The following is a 21467-nucleotide window of genomic DNA, read 5'->3' on the forward strand; positions in this document are numbered from 1 at the left end:
GTCTACAACCTAACTAGAGTTTTAAAAATAAACTCACGTTATATACAACTTTGAGAGCTTGTCCCAGTATTACAAAAGGTAGAGAAGAGTCCCAGGTGAAGCACAGATATCTCTATATTGCTCAGAGTCAAGTCTGATTGAGTAACCAATAAAATGAACGTTCTTTACTTCCTTTTGTGCCGGAGCAGGCATGCTCAATTATTCTGTGAGGTTTCTGCAGAATAGGGCAGGTACGCTTAGAGCCCCTCTCATTTTTGGCAGGTGTCTTTTTGTTTGATCAAGTCTTGGATTTAGTGAAATTCAGATCTGATCAACTGGAAATCTGTATAAACAACATGGCAGGTTTTCAGTGGTTTTCATTCATGTATCTACTACCGTTTGTTTTTTCCTTCATGGCATATTGTAATGCACTGTTGTATATCAGTACAGTTAGTTTGATAAATGCTATGTCTGTGTAAGTGAAATAGGAGGTGAATCTTAGGCGGGATTTTAAGCGGTTCTTTTGAAAGTTTTATGTATTATGCGAACAAGAAATACTTCTAACTGGTGAAGTGAAGATGTTAAGAACCAAGGGACAGACAAACATAAAATAAATGGAAATATTTATTCAAACTGCAATGAGCATGAATTGGACATTAAAGTGGTAATGGTGTAAGATTAGCTGTATACGAGGTATGTTAACTTCTACCTCCGGATGTTTGCTAGGACTTGCATTAATTCTGGTGCTTTACATCGCAAGTACAGTATTTGTAACAGATAACTGTTGCTATGACAGATGGAGGCAATCTTAAATACAGTCTGTAAGAAAACTAATGCAGTATTGTCCTGATTGAAATTTTGTAGGTGGTGACAGTGGATTGGATGGGTTAGGAGGACCAGGAGTACAACTTGGAAGCCCTGATAAAAAAAAGCGCAAAGCAAATACACAGGTAAATTCCCTTTGGTTCTTTGTGATTTCTAATAAATAGTGCACTCAGATGTTGTTTGCTGGTATGACTATCTGGCATTGTTCAGAATATCAGTCTGTTCTTACAAATAGCAGTTACATGCAAAAAATATTTCACTTGTACTGTGAAGTTGAAATCTTCATAATACTAGTTATCCTCACTGAAGTTATTTTAATCTCTGTAGGTTGCCAAAGACCTATAAAGAGAGGAGCACAGTGAGACTGCAATAACTTGTGTTTTACCATATGGATGTAATTCTGAGACAGACTTTCTTTTAATGGCTTTGTAGCCATTGGTAGAAATCTGTACAGCATGAGTAGATGCCATGAGACTACTTTTCTTCATACTTTTATTCCTAGATGTGTAAGTTTGTGGGCTAATGGATCAGTTCAGTTTGTTAATGCTTTGACCATACTCTTGGCGTATTCCCCAAGTGATTTTCAAGCAAAAGCTGTGAGGCAGGTTCAGCTCCTTTCCAGTGAATCCCTGCAGTCTGGCATTTCTATACAGTTTCTGTTTCCAGAAAAAGGAAGCCTGAGTACAAAACATCTAAAGCAATTAGGTATCTGTAGTGCAGAATTTTCCTTTGTGTGTTCATTCAGCTTTGAATGAGAGTATCTGTTAATTTGGTACTGCCCAGTGAGAGTAATTTTATTTATGTAGGTCAAACATCCACTTTCTGTTAGGCCTATCCAGATTCCATTGAGATGTGGATCTGTTCTCTTAGTTTTTGTTTTGTTTTAAAGTAGTCATGGTGAGAAATACTCAGTTAATTTAATGGTTTCAGACTCTTTCTGGGTGGAGCTTTCCTCGTATTCTGGAATGATGACAACTGTAGAGGGCACGCAGATTAGCTTCTTCTATTTTCTTACCAGGTTCAAAATTTGCAGCACAGCAGAAATTTTTGGGGAAAAAAGAAAAAAGTTCAGTTGAAGTTTATTAGTATTTAGGGGGAAATGCTTTCTGTGAACACATCTTGAGGGTGAACCAGCTGGATGTTCCCCACAGGCTACTCTACAATTGAATTTAATTCTGCAGCCTCTCTGATGACATTTAAACAGCCTCTGGTCTCCATTAAACACTTGGTTATGCTCTGTAACCAGAAATCCTTGTATTTTATACCTACTGACTATGGTTTGCAGACTGTCCACAAGCACTGAATGCTCATAAGGGACACCTTTGTTTGGTACACAGAACGTAGAAAATTCCTACATGCAGACTCCTATATTTTGTATACCTTTTTTAGGGTTTGTATATTGTCATAGAAGTGGGCTGTCTTAAGACATGTACATTCAGTAAAATGAACCCAAAATAAAACTAAGGAAATGCTTCAAATCTGCTCTTCAATATTTGGAAACGTTTTATGCATGTGTTTAAGTGACATGTGACTTTCTGTTTTGTTGCTTTTCTTATGTAAAAGATTAAGAACTAAAAGTCACACATCAAGTAGTATTTTCAGAAGCATGGTTGTGCAACTGCACAAGTTTTAAAACACTGAGATTACAATAAATCACCATGTTGCCTGGAGCCCAAACTCCTCTCTTGCCTCTGTACTGAAATTTCAGACAGCCTGGCAGGGTACAGTGGGTGAGCTTTACACAACAGCTGAACAGTTCTTTTAGCAGTAGTGCTGTTAATCCAGGACCTTTGAGGTTGGTCTGTCTCCCAGGGAAATACTAAAACTAATGTAAATGTTGTATTTAAAATATTTTTAGGGATCATCATTTCCTCCTCCATCTGAATATGCTCCACCGCCGAATCCAAGCTCTGACCACCTTGTAGCTGCAAATCCATTTGATGACAACTATAATACTGTGTCTTATAAACCACTTCCTTCAGGAAATCCGTATTTTAGTAATCCTGGTTATCCTGGCTTTGGAGGCTATAACACTTTCAGAATGCCACCTCACATGCTGCCTAGAGTGTCCTCGCCATATGGTGGTTCTTACTCTCTCAGAAATCAACCACATCCCCTTCCTCAAAACCCTGTGGGAATGGGTTTTAGCCGACCCCACTCTTTCAGCTTTGGTCCACATGATAATCCAGGTTTTGGGAATCAACCACCTTATAGTAGCGGTCAGATAAATCAAAATGTCAATATGCCTAGTCAGCATTTCAGACCAAATCCTGGTGAGAACTTTGGTCATTCTGGTCAGATACCTCACCCTGATGTGCCATCTAACTTTGGTCCTGGAAACAATCCAAATTTCCCAAATTCTCAGCTAGAGTCAAACCATTCTTTTGTTCCTCCACCAAACGCGTACAACCAGACAAAATCATCAGCACAAAAGCAAGACTTCAGTCAAGGTGCAAGCAAAGCATCAAGCCAGAACACTGCTGCTCATCAGCATCATCACAGGACAGAGGACATTGTGAGTCAAGGTAACAGTGACCTAAAAAATGTTACACGAAACAATGTGGTAAATCAGGATAATAGCCATTCTAATAGCGCTGATAACACTAATGCTGGTCATTCAAATGGGACTCAGAGTAAGTCCCGCCAGCCTCGAGGTACTGCTGAAGGATGCAACTCTGAAAAGAGCAACAAAACAGCCCTTCATCCCAGTCGTCATGGTCACTCATCCTCTGAACCCGTCTATCCATGTGGAATTTGTACACATGAAGTTAATGATGATCAGGATGCTATCCTCTGTGAAGCCTCTTGTCAAAAATGGTTTCATCGGATCTGTACAGGCATGACTGAGTCAGCTTATGGCCTTCTTACGGCAGAAGCATCGGCAGTATGGGGCTGTGATACTTGCATGGCTGACAAAGATGTGCAGTTAATGCGTACAAGAGAGACTGCAGGACCACCTGCATTGAATACGGACGGCTAACAACGTGAATTGGTGGTAGTGGTTGAAATACTTACTATGAAGATTTGGTTACAAATTGGGTACTTCACTTTCTGCAGACAATCAGTTGTGTTTGATTGCTGTCGTCTTTTTTTCCCTTATCTGTTTTCATTCATAAACTTCCATCTCAGCTTTTGTACTCTTTGTTTTCTGTGTGCAAATGTTTTACAGGATGGAATATTTTTTGTTTCCAATTAAACTGTAAAACATAATTGACAACTGATCAGAATTAGGATGTGCGTTGACAATTTTATCGAAGGCAAAAATGTGCCTGTATGAATAGCACCTAATTTGCTAGTATTAATGTCTTAGTAAATAACACTAGCATTTAGTGCTTGGGTTTAATGGTACTATATTTGCAAGTACTCATTACACTTTATTTTTTTGGAGGTGAATGTCCATTACAAATGTTCTTGCTATTTTTTCTTTGAATATAGTGGAGACAACATGGAGGAATGTGCAGTACTAATAGTTTTTATTTTAGGGTAAACACAGAGAATTTCATGTGTGCTTTTTCCTATTTTTGAAGCAAAACATTAACACACTATCCAAAAATTGATGATTTCATGTTTAGTAACACAATGAAACCTGCTAACTCTCGCACATTTATATTTCCTCAAGAAGGCAATGATCTCTTTTGACTTCTCAGCAAATACTTACTGAAGACTCTTGCTAGGTCTTGCAGGATTTGGAAATAGTTACAAAATATGATTACATTGGAAAAAGAACACATCAAGTTTATGAAGTCCAGTGCTTTAAATCTAGAGAATACCAAAACTAGGGTTGCATATGTAACCTTAATTTACCTTAAGCACATACATTAGGAAACAGTGTCTCCATCTGTCACGGCTGTGCAATCATGCACTTCTCTCTCATCCTTTCTCATTGCTGGATCTGGTCTGCTGCCTCACTGCTACCTGAGAAGTGTGAATGAACTAGTGCAGGGAAAGTCCTGCCCATCTTCTAGGGCTTTCAGCTGGAGCCTGCTCGGTCGCCCTGAGCTTCCACAGTCCACTTGGCATGAAGGAGGGTGCAAGGTGATGGACTGTGCTCAGCACAGGCTCTGAATTGGAGGATAATTTGGCCCACAAAGTCTTAAAACTGAATTACCCACTGCTGCCTCAGCCAGTCTTGCACTGAGGGGCTGGGAAATCTAGGGTGAAGAAAAATACAGCTTTCACATCAGGTGAGTTTAGCTCGCATCAGGAGCAAGTAATTGGAATTTAGCTTCTTAGCTAAACTTGACGTCCAGCTGACAAGTATGAATGGTACTAGAGCTTCAAGTGTGATGCTAAGAATTCCCTTTTAATATGGGTAATTTGATCTTATTCTTGATCTCAGAAATACACACCCCCCCTTTTTTTTTTTTTTTTTTTTTCAACGTGGGAAAGCATCTAGCTTTGAAGAATTCAGCCTTAGGAGTGTGGTGAAGTTGCATATGCAACTGAAAATGGGTCTTTCTGTATAGAGAAGTGTTGCTTTAACTTAACTAAAAGGTGGCACTGTAGTAACAGACTCTGCCTGCAATACTCACCACTGTACTGGAAACCTTTAGTTTTTAAACAATCAGCAATTAAATCTAATGTCAGGCATTACAGGTACTCGTCGCGCTCCTTAATGTGATAAAATTGTTCAGGTCTATGGTGATGAGAGAGGTAGGAGCCTATATAGACTACAGTCATCTTTATAAAGAGGTAGTTTCTTACGGTAAGCTATGCTAATGCATGAAAAGCAAGGCCTGTTTGTTAGTTCATCATTGTGCTTGATTTTAAATGGGCTCTACTGTAGTACTTTCCTGGAAGATACTGTGCAGATCTACATAACTGTCCTTGTTTTATTTTAAAAGTGAAAAGCTTTGTATACTGTTTAATGGAGAAGTGCAGCATTGCTCTCCTTTTTTGTCTTGCCTCTCATCAGGAAAAAGGAAATAATGTCTAAAGTGTAAATGACACAATTCTTATCTTGAGAATTTCCTGTATGGGGATGTAAAGAAAGTTTAAAGCAGATCCATGGCTTCTCTTTTCATCACTGTTTGCTTTATTTAGCAGAGAAATGGAAACTTAATCTTAATTTTTTTTTAGAGGTGTGATATTTAAAAGCAAACGACAGAAAAACCAAGCAAGCAACAACCTCTGTTAGAGAGATTTATTATTCAGTAGTTTTCCTAATGACTGACTGACTGTTAGAATTTGCTTTTGGTATCTAAAGTAGAAATTAAACTAAGCCTTTTTTAGGTGGATTTGTTCCTCTGGGAATCAGTGTAATCTCTGCAACAATTTGCACTGTGAAGGTAGTGGAGCTAGTTCAGACTTACAACAATGTCAATGAAATAAGAAATTCTGCTCAGTGAAAAATCAACAAAAGCTCCAACGATGATATTGTTACCCAAACATACTGTTCAAAATACCTTTCCCACTCCTGTTGTGAGAAGATGTTTGGGGTGTTTGTTCTCAGAATTCCAATTAATGTTTTAACCTTTTGGAGCAGACATTGTATTTAAAATACCTGTGTATTTCTTAATCTCTTCCTCAACCCTACATGAAGTTACGCAAGTATTTTCTGTATTAGCTACCAAGGATTAGAATTTAGTGTTCTTACAAACTTAAAATCAATTGTAGTATCACTTTATAAGGCCTTAAATCCTGTATTTGTGAAAGTTATTCTAACAATTTATTTCAGTTTTTCTAAACTGCTACTATGTTGGGTTTGTAACCCAGTAAATTTTCTGTGTTTTATTAGCCTGCAAATTCAAGGCATTAGCAAATGCTAATTATATAAAATAAAAACAAATTAACAACTAAACCAAATTTGTTACCACACAGATCATAGAGATATGACTGATTAGGATCTCCGAAAGTCATCCAGCCAATACACTTGCCCTGCTGATACGCTCTTGGCATGCCTGGACTCTTCATCTAGAGAGAGGGTTACACTTTGTTTTTCTCTGCATGTATTGACTAGTAGTAGTTCAAGTATGCACAGGAAAAACAACAATCATGTTTTGTTAGTAAGGTACTAGGAAAATGTCAGCTGGTTAGAATTAGAAATTAGTTATAGAAGGGCGGGTGGGAGGGAGGGTTGATTAGAATAGGTGAGGTTTTTTGTAATACTCTACATGAAACAATTTGTATTGAACTATCATGTGCTTCTTTCATTACTAGTGGTTTAGACTGTACTGGTGCTGCACACCAAAAATATTGCAAAGATTTTGTAAATCTTACAAACCTTAACATTTTTGTGTCCTTTTTAAATTGCTCCTTGTCACGGTCAGAAATACAGCCTGTATTACCCAAAATGTTTTGAGTGGGTTTTGTTTTTTTTTAACTTCAGGCTGAGATAAATAGGTATAAACTGGATTGAACTGCCCTTAATACTTAGGGGTTTTCATCCCTTTAAAATACTTGCTTCATTGGTGTCAGGCTAAGTAACAGTACTGCAAATAGGCTACAAGGTCGGTATCAAAAATCCTGTTTCTGGCTGTTTTACTGATCCCTTCTACAATTTGAGACAAACAGGTTAACTGTTTGTGCCTCCATCTCTTCTTCCAGAAGATCAGACCCAACGCTTACTTCCCAAGGGTGTTTAGAGGCCTAGTTGTTATTTGAGATCTTTGAGTGAAAGAGACAAGATAAAAGTAATAAAGTTTGCTCTGTTAAAACAGAAATATAACTTTGAGGGCTGCTCAAAGAAGAATATACTCTGTGACCTCTGAAGTTTTTACATCTAAGAACAAGTTTTGTAATCGCATTTTTCAGGCTTAACTTGAAGCACATGAGCATTAATGAAGTCAGTGGAGCTGCATGCACGGTTGAGATGGTTTCAAAGTGTTTGCAGTTCGGGGCCTACGATATTTGCAAGCAAAATGCTTTTCATGGTTTGAGATTTTTACAAAATCAACGGTGTTCAAATGTAGCACCTTTTTAACATTTGTCTTTATTCCAACTTAATATGATAACACATCTGCATTAAATATATCCCTTTCATTCTATAAATAAACATTGCCTGGCAGTAGAAGTATTGGTGTAACATTTTTAAAAAAGGAAGTCATGCTTCTTATCATGTTGTATGTGACTTAAATGACTGTTTCATATTAAAACTACTTTCCTTATGTACTGTTTAAATATACCTGTTTTGGGATATCAGTTCAGTACTTTTTATACAATCTTGAATGTGTTCCACATTGGTGACATGTATTTTTGCAACAACCTTTTTGTTTTGATTTTAAATTAGAGCATGTCTGAAGTAATACATGCATTAGTGCTGTGGTGTGTGGCAAAGTTAATGTATGTAATTCAAATTGGAAGAAAGTTTCCAGACTTTGTCCAACATTAACCCTGTGACCAGGGATTAAATTACTATGTAATACAAATTATTTCATATCACGATGTGTTTTAAGCTACTCTATGAAGTATGTGAAACATTATTGTTTATGGATTGGTGGCTGGCGTGGTATCTTGCATAGAATGAGGCGTGATAGATCGTAGCAATTCATGGTAATTAAAACTGATTACCTTTCAGAACACGCAGCACTTATGTGCATTGTCATCTTGTTGCCATAACTGTTAGTATGAATTTCTTTATATTATCCACTGACAAATGGGTTAACATTTGGTAATAAGCTCATGGGTGTGAAAATTCTATTCTAACACTCTTTACTTTGTTTACAAAACACATAAGTTTTTTATCTATTGGATGTGATTAGATATATGCAGGCGGATGTAGAACTGGATGTATTTTAAAGTTACTCTGCAATTACTGAGTTTTGTCTGAAGCTTTCTATATTAGAATAGACTCTTCCTTAAAATTGGAAATTAAGTGTACTTAGCAGAACTCTTAAGGCAATATAACTATCCTACACTACATCTTGAGTTATGCACATTCACTTCTTTGTATGGAACTCCAATGATTCTTGTTGGCTTATGCTTTATATGGAAATAAAGGGTCTTTTTAGTGCCCTAGTGTTGTGTGTCATCAGTTTTGAGGTAATTAATTCTGAATGGTGGTCAGCCTCTTAGAGGTGCTGCATATAGCTTAAAGTATTCAGTGTTGCTCTTAGTTTCCTGGTTCAGCAATGGCAAATTCCAACATCATAGAGAATACATGTTTTTGTATGGTTTGCCATACTTGATTGATTTTCCATTTTGAGTTCAAACAAATGCTCTGTCTGAAAATAATTTTTGATCCAACCCTACCTTTTTACTTGGAGGTTTGTGCAGCTGCATTGGAATTGCTGTACTGGGACGGTTTGGGATTGGAGTCAGGAGAGATGTTGTGTCTGTTCCTAGACACTTGCCTCATCTACTAAAGGATGGTGTAAACCTGAACTTCCATATAACTTAAGGAGGACAAGCTTTTAATATAGTTCTTCGTTTTGTTGCTTTATTGATACTTTTTTCTGAAATGTGAAATAATACGGAGTTGTTGAGGGATTTTTACTTAAAAGACAGTCACTCCTCCAAGTTTAGAGCAGACAGTGTGTTCTTTAGCGCCTTCTGACTTGGGATTTTTTTTGTCCACATTCTCCTTTCAGTATTAAAGATGAGTTGAAAAAGGCAAGTTACCAATCTACTGCCATCCAAACAATGCAAAATATAAGCTGATTAAGATTGTTGACATTTAATTTTTTTGTTTAATAATGATGTGATATTTTGCCTTTTAGAAGAACATATATCAGAATCTGATTCAAGCGTTCTTGGAAAATGTGTATGGTAGATTTTGTCCAGCACTGTATGTAACTTACTTTCTGTTGTCTGGTTTCAGTTTCTTTTAAAATAAAGATAATTTTTGCGGGGAAGTTGCCTGTTGATTTTATAAAGGTGATGTAATGGCTAGATTAACTCTTTTAATGCTTTGCCTGTGAGAATGCATTTGGATGTTATAATCCTGCAAAATATGAGGTTGTATTGATCAGAAAAGACAGCTCCTGCCTCTCTTCAAGAGGTCCACTGTTCTGGCATTAATCTGAAGTAACTTCAAAGCAGATTAGAAGAGGTCTTGCACTATAAACCCCATTTCGTTCTTATGAGATGGGACAGAAGGCTCAGGCACCTCTTGGCTGAAGAGATTTTTTTTTTAGAGCTTTCTGCACTTGGGAAGAGATTATGCAAATAATTATTCTAATTTATAAAATTATTACTGAGCTATTCCTGTGTGTTGAAATGCCAGAACTAACACATACCAAATCAGCACCTTACTAGTAATTTTTAAAAGCAACTGATATGGGTGGTCCTAAGCCACACATGCAAAAGAGTTTGTTGGAGTAAATAGCTCCTCATAAAATGTTCCTGCTCTTCTTAAAAAATATGGAAAGATGGAAGAAATGAGAGAGAATTTAGAAAGGACTGGAGAAAAAAAGGTTATTACATTAAAGATAAGAAAATGTAAACTACTTAAAGGACTTTTCCCCCCGTATATTAAAGCCTCTGAAGCTATTAGAAGTGAAATAACCCCTGGAAGAGATGGATATATGTATTGGCAACTGAGAGGTTCCAAAGTATTAATAATATTATTAAGATTTGACTGGAATATAAATCTCCATCCTTCATAGCACAGGAGATAGGAATTTAAGAATAAAGTTTTCCAAGGAAAATTTTATCTCACTACAAAGTTTCATGCACTTTTGACGATAAGTTAGTGCCGACAGAAGAACAATCCTGGATGGATCTTTCTCTTGGTTTATTTTGCAAAAGTGTCACAGTGAGAGCTTAGTTATTTGTCCAAGTAAGTTAGCAATGGGGGAATGTGCATGACAGAGGTGGTGTTTCTTCAGGTATGTATAAATATAAGATTTTTAAGGTTGATCCATGACGTTGCTCAGTCCCTTTTATGTCTTAGCAGCTAAATCTGATACTTTGCCTTAGAAATGTGTTAGTGACATTTACTGTCTTCTATAAATGAAATACATAGCTTTGCATTGAAGATCCAGCTTTTAAGCAAATAGACTTTTTTGTTAATGTATTGGAGCTATTTTTGTGTAACTTGAGAACACCGGATACAGGTAACCATAACTATGTCCTGTCCTGTAAAGGACATTGTATGCCCCTTCTGGCAGGAATAAATAATGAGCTGCTTTATTTCAGTATATTCTCTGTGATTAAACTAAAATTGTCACCAGGATGGCCAGGACAGAAGACCAGCAGTCAACAGACCGAAGACCTTTATTGTCCTTGAATGAAGTCTCTAAAACTGAAGGATGCATTTTGGATGACCACAGCTGTCACATTCTGGAGTGGTAGGACATTATCAGTTACTGTTACATTATAATTATTCTAGCTGGTGCTGCTATTGGAACACCCTGATTTAAAACAAAACCAAACCTTATACCCTTTAACTCCCAACTCTTCTATTACTTCATCTAGGAAGAAAATAGGCAAATAGGATTTTGACTACTGTGTGCCGTTCTGGCCTTTCTGTTTTCAATGCAGTAGAACTCGGAAAGCTTCGGAGTCAGCAAGGAAAAGCTTTGTAAAAGAAAAGTAAACTAAGTGTTTCTAGGTAAAAAGAACATCTCTCAAGAGTGGAGAAAGGGGTATAAAAAACTGAATGGCACAGAAGGGATGTTTGAACTTCCTCTTTCATCCTTGTCTTCACTTGCCTGAAGTTTGTCTTGGAATACCAACAACTAAGAGATATTAAATAAAGGTAACATGAGAGAGGTTTAAAACAAACCGGAGGAGTTTTGTTCTTACAGGGAGAATCTTTCCTCAGCTTTTATTTACTTACTTTCTCTTACAGTTTGTTAGACTGATGGCAGTCTGTTTCTGGAGATGTCATGGTTTAAGTCTGGGGTCAGAACTGTGAACCACAGAAGTCTCATCTTCTGCAGCTGACAGCAAGGCTCCTTATACCATGATGCAGATCCTACCGTAAGTCTGAAAACATATATTGTATGAGGTTTAAAAGAAAAAAAAAAAGTCACTTGTGCCAAAAATACCTAAAGCATTTTGACTTTCAGTTAAATCTCTTTTCTCTTGTACTTTTCAGTGCTCTTGGAATGAGGAATTGAATTCTCAGATTCCAGTCCATGCAAACATTCATCCAGATGATACTGATGTAGGTGAGTGAGAGTGGAAAATAACCTAGAAATTGTATCAGTTATGATGGATTTCTTGCTCTGAGAAAGTTTTGAACCTCTGTGATATCTACTTTTATAGATATATGTATATATACACACACAACTTAATAGCAACCACTGCTATTTGAACATTGCTTTATTATATAGAACATAAAAATCAAATTTTCAGTGACACACATCAGAAATCTTAGCTCACTTTTCTTTGGTCATATTTTAAAAGAAAGAAAAGGGGCAAAACTAGACTTCTTGGTTCTGGATTTTTTCCAAATAGTTCTAAGTAGTTGTTTACTTTAGAGGGACTCAGGCAGACTGGGATGTTTATGCAGATGTGTTTGGCTCTCCTTTCGAGCTCCCCAGCAGCCTCTGCTTTCTCCACAGTAGCTGTTCCAGCAGCAGAGAGTGGCTGTGGGTTTGAGGGAGGCCCAGCACACTCTGCACATCGCCGCCAAGCCTGTGAGGCAATCCGTCTTTCAGAGGACGTGGGGAAGTTTCAGTGCATTGCTAAATCAGCCCTCAGCTTTTAATAGTTTTTACCAGACGTTCTCAAAGAGCAGTTTGTCTCTTTATGGCCATGCATTTGGATAATAAAGCCCGCCTTCCTCCCCGCCCCGCTGAGGTGTGAATGACGACGACCCCCTCCCAGGCACCGCCGGATCCCTCCGCGCTGGCCCCGGACGCGCTCTTGCAGAGCACCGGAAGCTCTCCTGCCCCTAGCAACGGCGGCGCGCCCGTAGCAACAGGGCCGCCATGCCGGTGTGGCTGCGGGAGCACTGCTGGCGGCAGACAGCCTCCGCCGTCTACCTCTCGCTGCCCGTGCGAGGCCTTCAGGTCACTCCCGCCAACATCTTCTGCACCGACCAATACCTGAAGGTGAGGCGGCCGCACTCCTCTCAGGAGGCTGCTGTTCATGAGGTGTCACCGCACTGGGATGTGCTGTGCCCATGGGCCTGTGCTTGGCCTTGCTTTATCGCTCTGTTAAAAAGCACTGGCTTAATACACTATGGCAGCAGTGCTGTCAAGTTTATCATCTTTTATGATATTTACTCTATAACCTCCCTTTGTATGCTGCAGGCTGGTAAATACCCATCTCACCAGAGATAACAGCTTTACCACTCTTCATTCTTCTCTGTGGTAGTGCTCCTGCTACTCAATAAGTACCAGCTGCCTTTTCTCTCATACACAGCTGCTTATATTAGGACTCAATTCTAATTTTAAGGACTCTATTGCAGTGCTGAAGAAGCAACTTTTTCAGTTTCTTTTATCTAGTCTAATAAAATATATAACCTTTATACCGCATACTAAGCAAATTAGTTTTGTCAATAGCATGTGTTTCTTGAGGATTACTGTATGCTTGTACTGAGTATTTTGAATATGTGAGATTTAATTAAAAATTGTAAATATTAGTCCACGTTGTATTTTTATAGGTAAGCATACCTCCCTTTTTATTTGAAGCCATTTTATATGCTCCCATTGATGACACAAACAGCACAGCAAAGATTGGAAATGGAGTCATTTTTTTCACTTTGTATAAAAAAGAGGCAGCCATGTGGGATTCCCTAACTCTAGGAAATGGTAAGTTCTGCTGTGAAAACAAGGTTTTGTGTAAGAAACTCAGACTGTGCCAAAACTTTACAAACTCTAATAAGCAATGTGAAACTTCTGCTGCTAGATATCTGATAAGTTAAACCTTGCTGTTCATTGTTTAAACCAGAAAGTATATGAAAACAGACAAAGAATATGTGCAGCCTCTAGTGCACACAGCACAAAGCAATGTTTCTTGTAACTTACATTTTGTGTGTTAGCAAATCTTAGATTTTTCTTTTTTAGAGATGGGCTTGATAGAGACTGCTTTGTGAAATTTGAACCACATTGCGTTTTCCCTGACAAATAGCAGAAAGAATCCTGGTTTTATGAATATGGTACATAACAGTAGAACTTCACGCCTAAATTACTAGAATAGTTTTTATTTTTTTATCAAGCTGACAAGGAGAAACTGCAGTATCTAAGAGAGAATGCTGTTCTAAAAGCCCATGAAAAGGCAAAAGAGGAGACAGAAGCAAAAAAAGTTACAAAACAGGAACATAAAAAATATGCTTTGGAGGCCACAATGAAGGTAAGCTTAGAGGAAACTCTGCAAGACATGTAGTGTGAACAATTATCAAATAATCTGGTAGCTGCTTGGTTAAATGTACCTTAAAAAATATGAAAAGTACTCAGTTCTACTACAGTGGTGGAGGACCTTGTTATTTCTTTGTAGTTAAAACATATCTATTACCAAATATGAAAATGATACAGAAAAAAAATATTTAAGTTGCCATTTTCCATGAGTAATACTAAAATAATAAAAATAATTGGCAAGGAGCTCATATTTTTGTCAGTTCAAAGGAGACTACAATAATATGGCAAAACCATACTCTTTCGTGGCCTTTGCATCAGTGCAAGTGTTTAGTCATTTGGCACTATTAAAAATACAGATTTTTAGACAAAATTTTTATGTATAGAAAAGTCTAATCACTTTATTTGTGTTGAAAAGGATTTTAAAGAGTATACAATGAAATTTTAAGATTGAATATGAAATTTGGACCAAAATGGACTGCAGTTAGTAGCTGTCTTAATAGCAATGTTGTACCTATTCTACCTGTGTAATAATCTGAGAGACGAGAAATAGTGTATTAAAATTAAGCCATATATTTTACATTTATGTATATTCCAGAGATCTGCATTGGAATATGGGTAGGATTTTCATTGTTTGCAATGATAAAATTTATTTCTGAATGTGTTTGGATCATACCTTAGTCACAGTAGTAAAATAGTGAAACGATAAGACTTGTAAAATCTAACCAGAAATCTTTATCAGTCATTTTTAAGCATCTTTCATAACTCTGCTTGTATGATCACAGCAATGATGACACTATGCTTGGGACATGAAAGTGGGAAAATAATGGTAACTTAGTCATCTTACTATTATCAGGTGTTACATGTCTCATAGGCTTATCATTCAAACAGCTAGAAGAAGCAGAAAGAAAAAGAATTGAAGATCTGAAAGAAAAGGAGCGGCAGAAGGTCACTAAGGAGTTGGAGTTATGGCAAAAACAGCAAGAAGATGCTGAGAAACAAAAGAGGGTACAAAAAGAAGGGGAACTACATGAAGAAATAGAGCAATTAAAGGAGAAGAAAAAGGAAAAAATGAACAAAACTAGGATTCCCAATGAAGGAACTTCTAAGACCAGACTCAAACCTACTAAAGGTTGTATTATTGGAGTGTATTTTATTATTCTTTCAAGTGTGGGTATAACTTTATTCCTAAATATTCCTAAATATTTTGGTTCATTATTTATCTGTCTCCACCATACCAAACTAACTCTTTTAAACTGCAGTTATTTTAGAGTTTTTATTTTCAGGCAATTTATTGAGCTAAAGCATGGGAGTTCTTAGCTCTACTTTAAATCTTTGGAAATACAAAGGCAGGTTTTGTTCTAAGCTTCAGAAAAGTGAAACAGCAAGTGTCTCTGACAGTGTAATGCAGACTTTGAGGGTGGAGTTCCTGTTACCATAAGTTACCTAATTGCTGGCTTTCGGAGAAATATGCAGTCTCTTTCGCACTCTGTCCCATGTCTTGGCCCCACAGAAAGCCGATTCAGGGAACTAAAACAACAGAAAATATTTTATTTTTGTTTTGCTTGTTTGTTTTGGTAAGGTTAGTTTTAGCTCTTGCAGTTGCTCAGTCAGAGAATCATATAAGTGACAGAGATAGTGATGTAAGAGAAGTTTAAGTTCGGTTCTGACGGATAAATAGATGGCATGATACAGCCTGAACAAACATTTTTTGAACTTTCCCTTCAAAAGAACAACTCTAGACCTTTTAGAGGTTAAGTTCTAATGTGAAGAATTTCTAAATTAGGTGTACTTTGGAAGAAAAACAGAAAAATCCCTTTTGCTTCATTTTTCATTTCCAGTACTCCAATTTTCTTCGTAGGTCGTGGTTCCTATAGTATATTTTCAGAAAACTTAAAGGAAGAGCAGTTACCAGCTCCTCGATCTGCTGCTACAATTAAAATCAACTTTACATCACGAGTTTTTCCTACAGCTCTGCGAGAATCTCGCGTTGCAGAAGAGGAGGAGGTAGGATTGCTCTCTGTTTTAGTAAGATGCTTCTACTGTCTTCCAAGGTGGTGAATTTCTTACACCTTATTCAGTAAGTTGGCAAAAATGTTACCTCTGCCAAGAAATGTTACCTGTGCAATATTCTTCTCTTCTAAGGAAGTCAGTCTTATTTAAGATGTAAAGAAATCTTTTTACATAAAAATTCTTTTCACCAAGCATGTGATTATGCAGATTAATAAATAGCATGTACTTTTTGTGTTGGGAGTGGAAAAAAAGAAAGGCAGAAATATTAATTGAATTCCTTGAAGTACAAAGTTCAAAATGTCTTTACTCTTATATTTAAGATTCTTTAAGTTCTTCCTTCTTAAAAAGAAGCTCACAGTTAGCTCTTCTGAGTTCTATTGAATGAACACAAAGAGTCATTTTGGAAGTTCCAACACAAACAAGCAAACAAAAATGGGTTAGTGATGCAGTAACCTTACCTCTCACATAGTCATAAAATATTTGGGGAAACTTGGAAGGTTTTCATATCTGACAATATTAAATACTTCTGCCCATCCAAAATACATGGCAAATAGAATTCTTTTGATAGGACTGAGTGAAGAGATGAAAGCAAAATCCTTTTTTTGGATTTGAATTTTGCTTCAGAAAAAATACATGCACATTGTATATTGACAGTGGCTACGTAAACAAGCAGAAGCCCGAAGGACAATAAGTGCTGATTTGTCTGAGCTGGAAGATTTAAAAGAAGAGGAGAAGAATCCAGATTGGTTAAAGGAGAAAGGAAAGTAAGTTAGATTCCATTTGAAGATGTATTTAAAACAAAGTATTAATTATATAATGTGTGTCTATTGTTTAGTTTTGATATTTTTATCCTAGACACAGATGTATTTCCTTTCATTTGTACTTTTTATTGAGAGGTTAAATATCTCTCTAAAACAAGCTTTAGGGATTTGATAAAAATTTTGGTATGTTTATATAGCTGTGTTGTACAGAAAGGTTTGATTAGGAGATAGTAATTAGATACACAGTTTTCAAAATTAGTCCTGTGTCTACATAAATATGTTTACCTCTTACTGTTCTTCATTGCTTTTAAGCAGTCACTGGTTTTGTTAAGTCATGTGTCTATATGCTTTATTATCAGCATCAAGTTTCACTGAACTTCAACTATGTTGTTCTCAGGAAAGGCTGTAAATGGCCATTTCCAAGGAAAAGTTACTAAAACTTCAAATTTTTTGAAAATGAATTGTGAATAATACATAGTTATTTATTTTGTGATATATCACCTTGTTTAAAGTGCATATTTCACTTCTTGTTTTATACTTAGCAAAATGTTTGCAACAGGAAACTATCTTGCAGCTGTAAATGCATATAACCTCGCAGTGCGGCTAAACAATAAGCTTCCCCTACTCTATCTGAATCGTGCTGCTTGCCACCTTAAACTGAGAAATTTACATAAAGCTATTGAAGATTCCTCTAAGGTATAAATATATAGGTTCTCTGACTGTCATCTTATATGTGGTTGTGATTTACTACTGTGATGCTTCTATTTTATGCAGATCTATAAACAGTTATTATTGTGATTCAAAATTTATAAACTCAAAATTGATAAAACGAAGCCATTTTAATGAAATATTAAAACTTGATAATGATTGATCAATGAACTTTCATAAATTTAAAAGAAAACAACAACAAAGAAACCCCAAACCATACTTCCACACATTTAGACTAAATGGCCTTATGTTGACTCAGTATGTATTTCTTTACAGGTAAAATAGTGTAGCAATATAGTCACCTGGAAAAAAAAGACAACTTTGAGAAGGAAAAAAGAAACTGTACACAGATACTTTTTGTATTATGTTGTGGTGTTCTTCATTTTGTGGGAAGAAAAAAAAAAAAGGTGATGGTGATGAGGATACCTTAGAAAAATCCCAACAAACAAGACATTTTTAGAGAAGGACTGTATCAATTCGATATTTTAGTAGCCATTATCTGTGCAACAAGAGAGGAGGGATATCAAATGGCACGTGAATAATTTGAAGAAAGTTGTCCCAGAATTATTACTTCAAAAAAATAATCAGTACTTGGTGCTTGAAACTTGGGTTTTTTTAGTAACTACTGCTACACGACATGTACTTTTTTAGGGCTGGTTTCTTTCTTTTTTTTTTCTGTAGCATTGTATGTAATATCATGTATGAAAATAGAATACATTATTTGACTGTAATAAACATTTAACACAGTATTTGTCAGTTTTTAGTTGTGGCAACGAAACTGTATTTAGCAAACTGTGGGGTGATAGATACAAATCTTAATGAATAGAATCACAAGGTATATAGTTATATTTGAATAGTTATTTTCTATTTCTATTTGAATTGTTATTACATTACTGTATAATAATACTAATTAGGTGAGAGAAGTGCATGTAAATAAGAAAAAAACCACCAAAATTATGGAAAATTGACCTAAAAATATTTTGGGTTTTTTCATTTGTAAAGGCACTAGAACTGCTGACACCACCTGTTCCTGATAATGAGAATGCTCGAGTAAAAGCATATGTGAGACGGGGAACAGCATTTTGTCAGCTGGAATTATATACTGAAGGTGAGACCTTGATTTTGTGAAAACATACACATGGATTTATAGTGACATGCAAGTAATTCTGTTTGGCTGAATGAGACAGCTCACACCTTTATTTTTTTTCAGGAGAGCTATAAAAGGAGGCCTGTACAATCTATGTCTCTTTTTGTTATGAGCCGTTATACCACATTCCTTAATTTTTATTTTTTTATGTTACTGGCTAATTGCAATGCCACTTGAAAAATCTTTACAAGTTTTTAAAAAAATTGATTGCATGCTCCTAGTTTAAGGGAGTACAAGTTAGTTTTTCCTTTGAGGAAAGAACTTTAGTGAGTTGTGTATCCTCTGTTTGATCTATTGGGTAGTCGGTCTTTCTGTGCATAACAGTCAGCTATTGAGCGTTGCAGCAGAAGGTATTAGTTAAGAAAGAATGAGAGGTCAGAGATGAGGTATTTGCATTAGGAAGCATTCAAATGTAGGATGCAAACTGATATGAACTAGTTTGCACTAGTTTTGCTGTTCATGGAGTAATGGGTTATTAGTTTTGAGGTTATATTTACAATATTTACAACCATAGAACAAATTAACTTAAGATAACCTGAAATACTTCTACAATATTTGCTTGTGAAGTACTTCATACCATATCTTTGTAAAATGGTGTATGAAACCTGTATTGATGAGCAAAATGTTTCATCAAGTATGTGTGATTTGTGTGAAAATATTGGAATTAAGTGTCCCTACTGAGGTCTCCAAGAGTATCAGTTTAGTTGTGTAAGGCAAATTTACAAATGAAAGTTGGTAATAGGAAGCGAAGCATATTCAAAATGTCAGTGTGGGCTTTTCTCATTGGTTTCCTTTTTTTGCCTATGAATCACTTTGTCATTCCTTAGAGCTTCATTTGCACTTGGAAACCTTATAAGAAAGACAATTAAACAAGATTTTATTTTGCTTCCTGTACTCATGGTTTGCTTTCTTCTCCCCAAGCTCTAGCATTCACAGTTCGTGTCTTCGTTTTTCTCTTGTTTTCACGCACTTTAATTCTGTCATTCAACTTTTCTCTCTTCTGCAAAACGTTTTTGAACATTCCCCTCATGCACGCATGCATATATATACATATATATATATATGAATGAAGAGGCCCTGTTTTCATGTTTCAATACCTGAAGATGTTTATGTAGGAGAATGTTTCCACTAAAATGTTTTTTAAAATTATATAAACAAAATATAAATTTATTTACTAACAGAAGTTAAACCTAATGTCATTCTGATTTCATCTTGCTCAGTAGCAAAACTCAAGATCAATATTCTATGTATATGATTAAGGAACAGTTATTTCCAGGTAGTTGCTGAAGAGGATGCTCTTGCATTATTGATTGACATTCTTATTGATGTATCTAAATTAGGTCTCCAGGATTATGAAGCAGCTCTGAAGATTGATCCTGAAAATAAAACTATAGAAAAAGATGCTGAGAAGATTCGACACCTAATTCAAGGAACAACACAAGATTCTTAATTAAAAAAAAAAAAAAAAAAAAGCTTTTTGACCTGGGTGCCTTTTAAGGGCATCAGTAGGAACCTTAGTTCTCTTCAATATTTTGTTAACTAGACATTTTTCTGTTTCACTCAGAACACCTACAGAATTGGTAAAATGTTGGGTATATGAATCACTATTTTTGGAAAGTAGAATAGTATTGTAGATTAGATATGTTATATCTCATTTTGATACAAAGTTGTGGTTCTGCTTTCTATGAAATATTTGTGGGCTGAATATTAAAACACGCTTTTGGTACTTGATTTAAAGTTACTCATGACTAAATGAAATATCTGTCTGGAAATATCTACTGAATCTAGATAATGGGTTTTCAGGCAACTTCAGTAGCTCCATATAGTCAACAACTGTTAACTTCTTATCTTTCTGTTCTCCACCAAAGCTGAAACAGATGTGTGTGATATGGTTATGGTTATAACCTTTCCTCTTTTTTTATTGTTCATAGTGTTTGGTACATCTGAGACTAAGACAGTGAATTTAGATACTTGAATTCAGGCCTCTAGTTTGGAAAATCTCCACCTTGAAACTTAGAGGTAGATTTTATGATTTTATGTAGTGCAGAACATTGTTTTTAATGTTAAGTAATGTACATTCAATATTTTCAGAATATTTTGAAGCCTTTGTTCGGGCTGAAAAATTATAAACTTGTAGCATTGTAGTGTAGTGTAGTGACAAATTAATCCTGTGATAAATTGTCCTATCAATGAATATGACTTAATTCTTGCATCCTACTACAATTAGTAATCTTACAGAGTAGCTATACAGCATATTCTGAATCAAAAAGATTGTTATTTATATAATTTTTTCTTGAGCTAGTATTTAACTTGTACTCTGTTGACATTGGTCACTGTCTCGGGAATACTGGTGTGATTAAAGATTCTCAAAAAAAGAACCATCCCGGAGAGGTTACAAGTGGCGTAAATTGGCATGAAGTATGACACTGTGCTTTGAAGTCCTGCACCTATCATTTTAGATAGTGGAAGAATGTAATATAGTATTATATTGTTTATATATATATATACGTTAGCATTTGTATTACAGTGACAATGAAATGCCTGAAATACTGGACTTGAAGTGGTTCTGTTTTATTAAGCATTCTATGCAAGTTGTGACCATTTCAACTACGCTCCCTTCAGTAGCAGTTTTAGCAGACTTCTGAATTTTCCACATCGGCCAGTTTCCTGAATGCCATTTATGACTGATTTCTGTCTTTAGAAGAAAATATTTATTATGCAGATAAATGTCATCCTGTGTAAACTTTTCACTTTTGGAACAGGGAGAAGGTGGCAGGTGTTGGTTCCAGTTGCTTTACCTAGAGCCTTGAGAGGAGTCCTGAGGTGAGTCGGAAATGTCTGGGGTAG

General features: G+C 36.1%; 2 protein-coding genes across 2 annotated transcripts; both read left to right on the plus strand.

The window, feature by feature from the left end:
• Positions 1-833: 833 nt before the first annotated feature.
• On the plus strand, positions 834-6861 carry PYGO1 (pygopus family PHD finger 1; the record flags this gene model as incomplete). The annotated part of the gene is made up of 2 exons (XM_014944302.1): positions 834-929; positions 2663-6861. Coding segments are annotated over 2 exons (1218 nt in total), but the record flags the coding sequence as incomplete, so codon positions are not given.
• Positions 6862-12617: 5756 nt separating this feature from the next.
• On the plus strand, positions 12618-21439 carry DYX1C1 (dyslexia susceptibility 1 candidate 1). The gene is made up of 9 exons (XM_014944340.1): positions 12618-12746; positions 13301-13448; positions 13856-13989; positions 14883-15123; positions 15853-15998; positions 16659-16768; positions 17308-17461; positions 18476-18581; positions 19961-21439. The coding sequence occupies exons 1-9, from the start codon at positions 12624-12626 to the stop codon at positions 20068-20070; spliced, it is 1272 nt and encodes a 423-aa protein (XP_014799826.1). The 5' UTR covers positions 12618-12623; the 3' UTR covers positions 20071-21439.
• The last annotated feature ends 28 nt before the right edge of the window (positions 21440-21467 follow it).

The sequence above is a fragment of the Calidris pugnax genome, unplaced genomic scaffold (assembly GCF_001431845.1).
Source record: "Calidris pugnax isolate Ruff unplaced genomic scaffold, ASM143184v1 scaffold70, whole genome shotgun sequence".
NCBI lineage: Eukaryota > Metazoa > Chordata > Aves > Charadriiformes > Scolopacidae > Calidris > Calidris pugnax.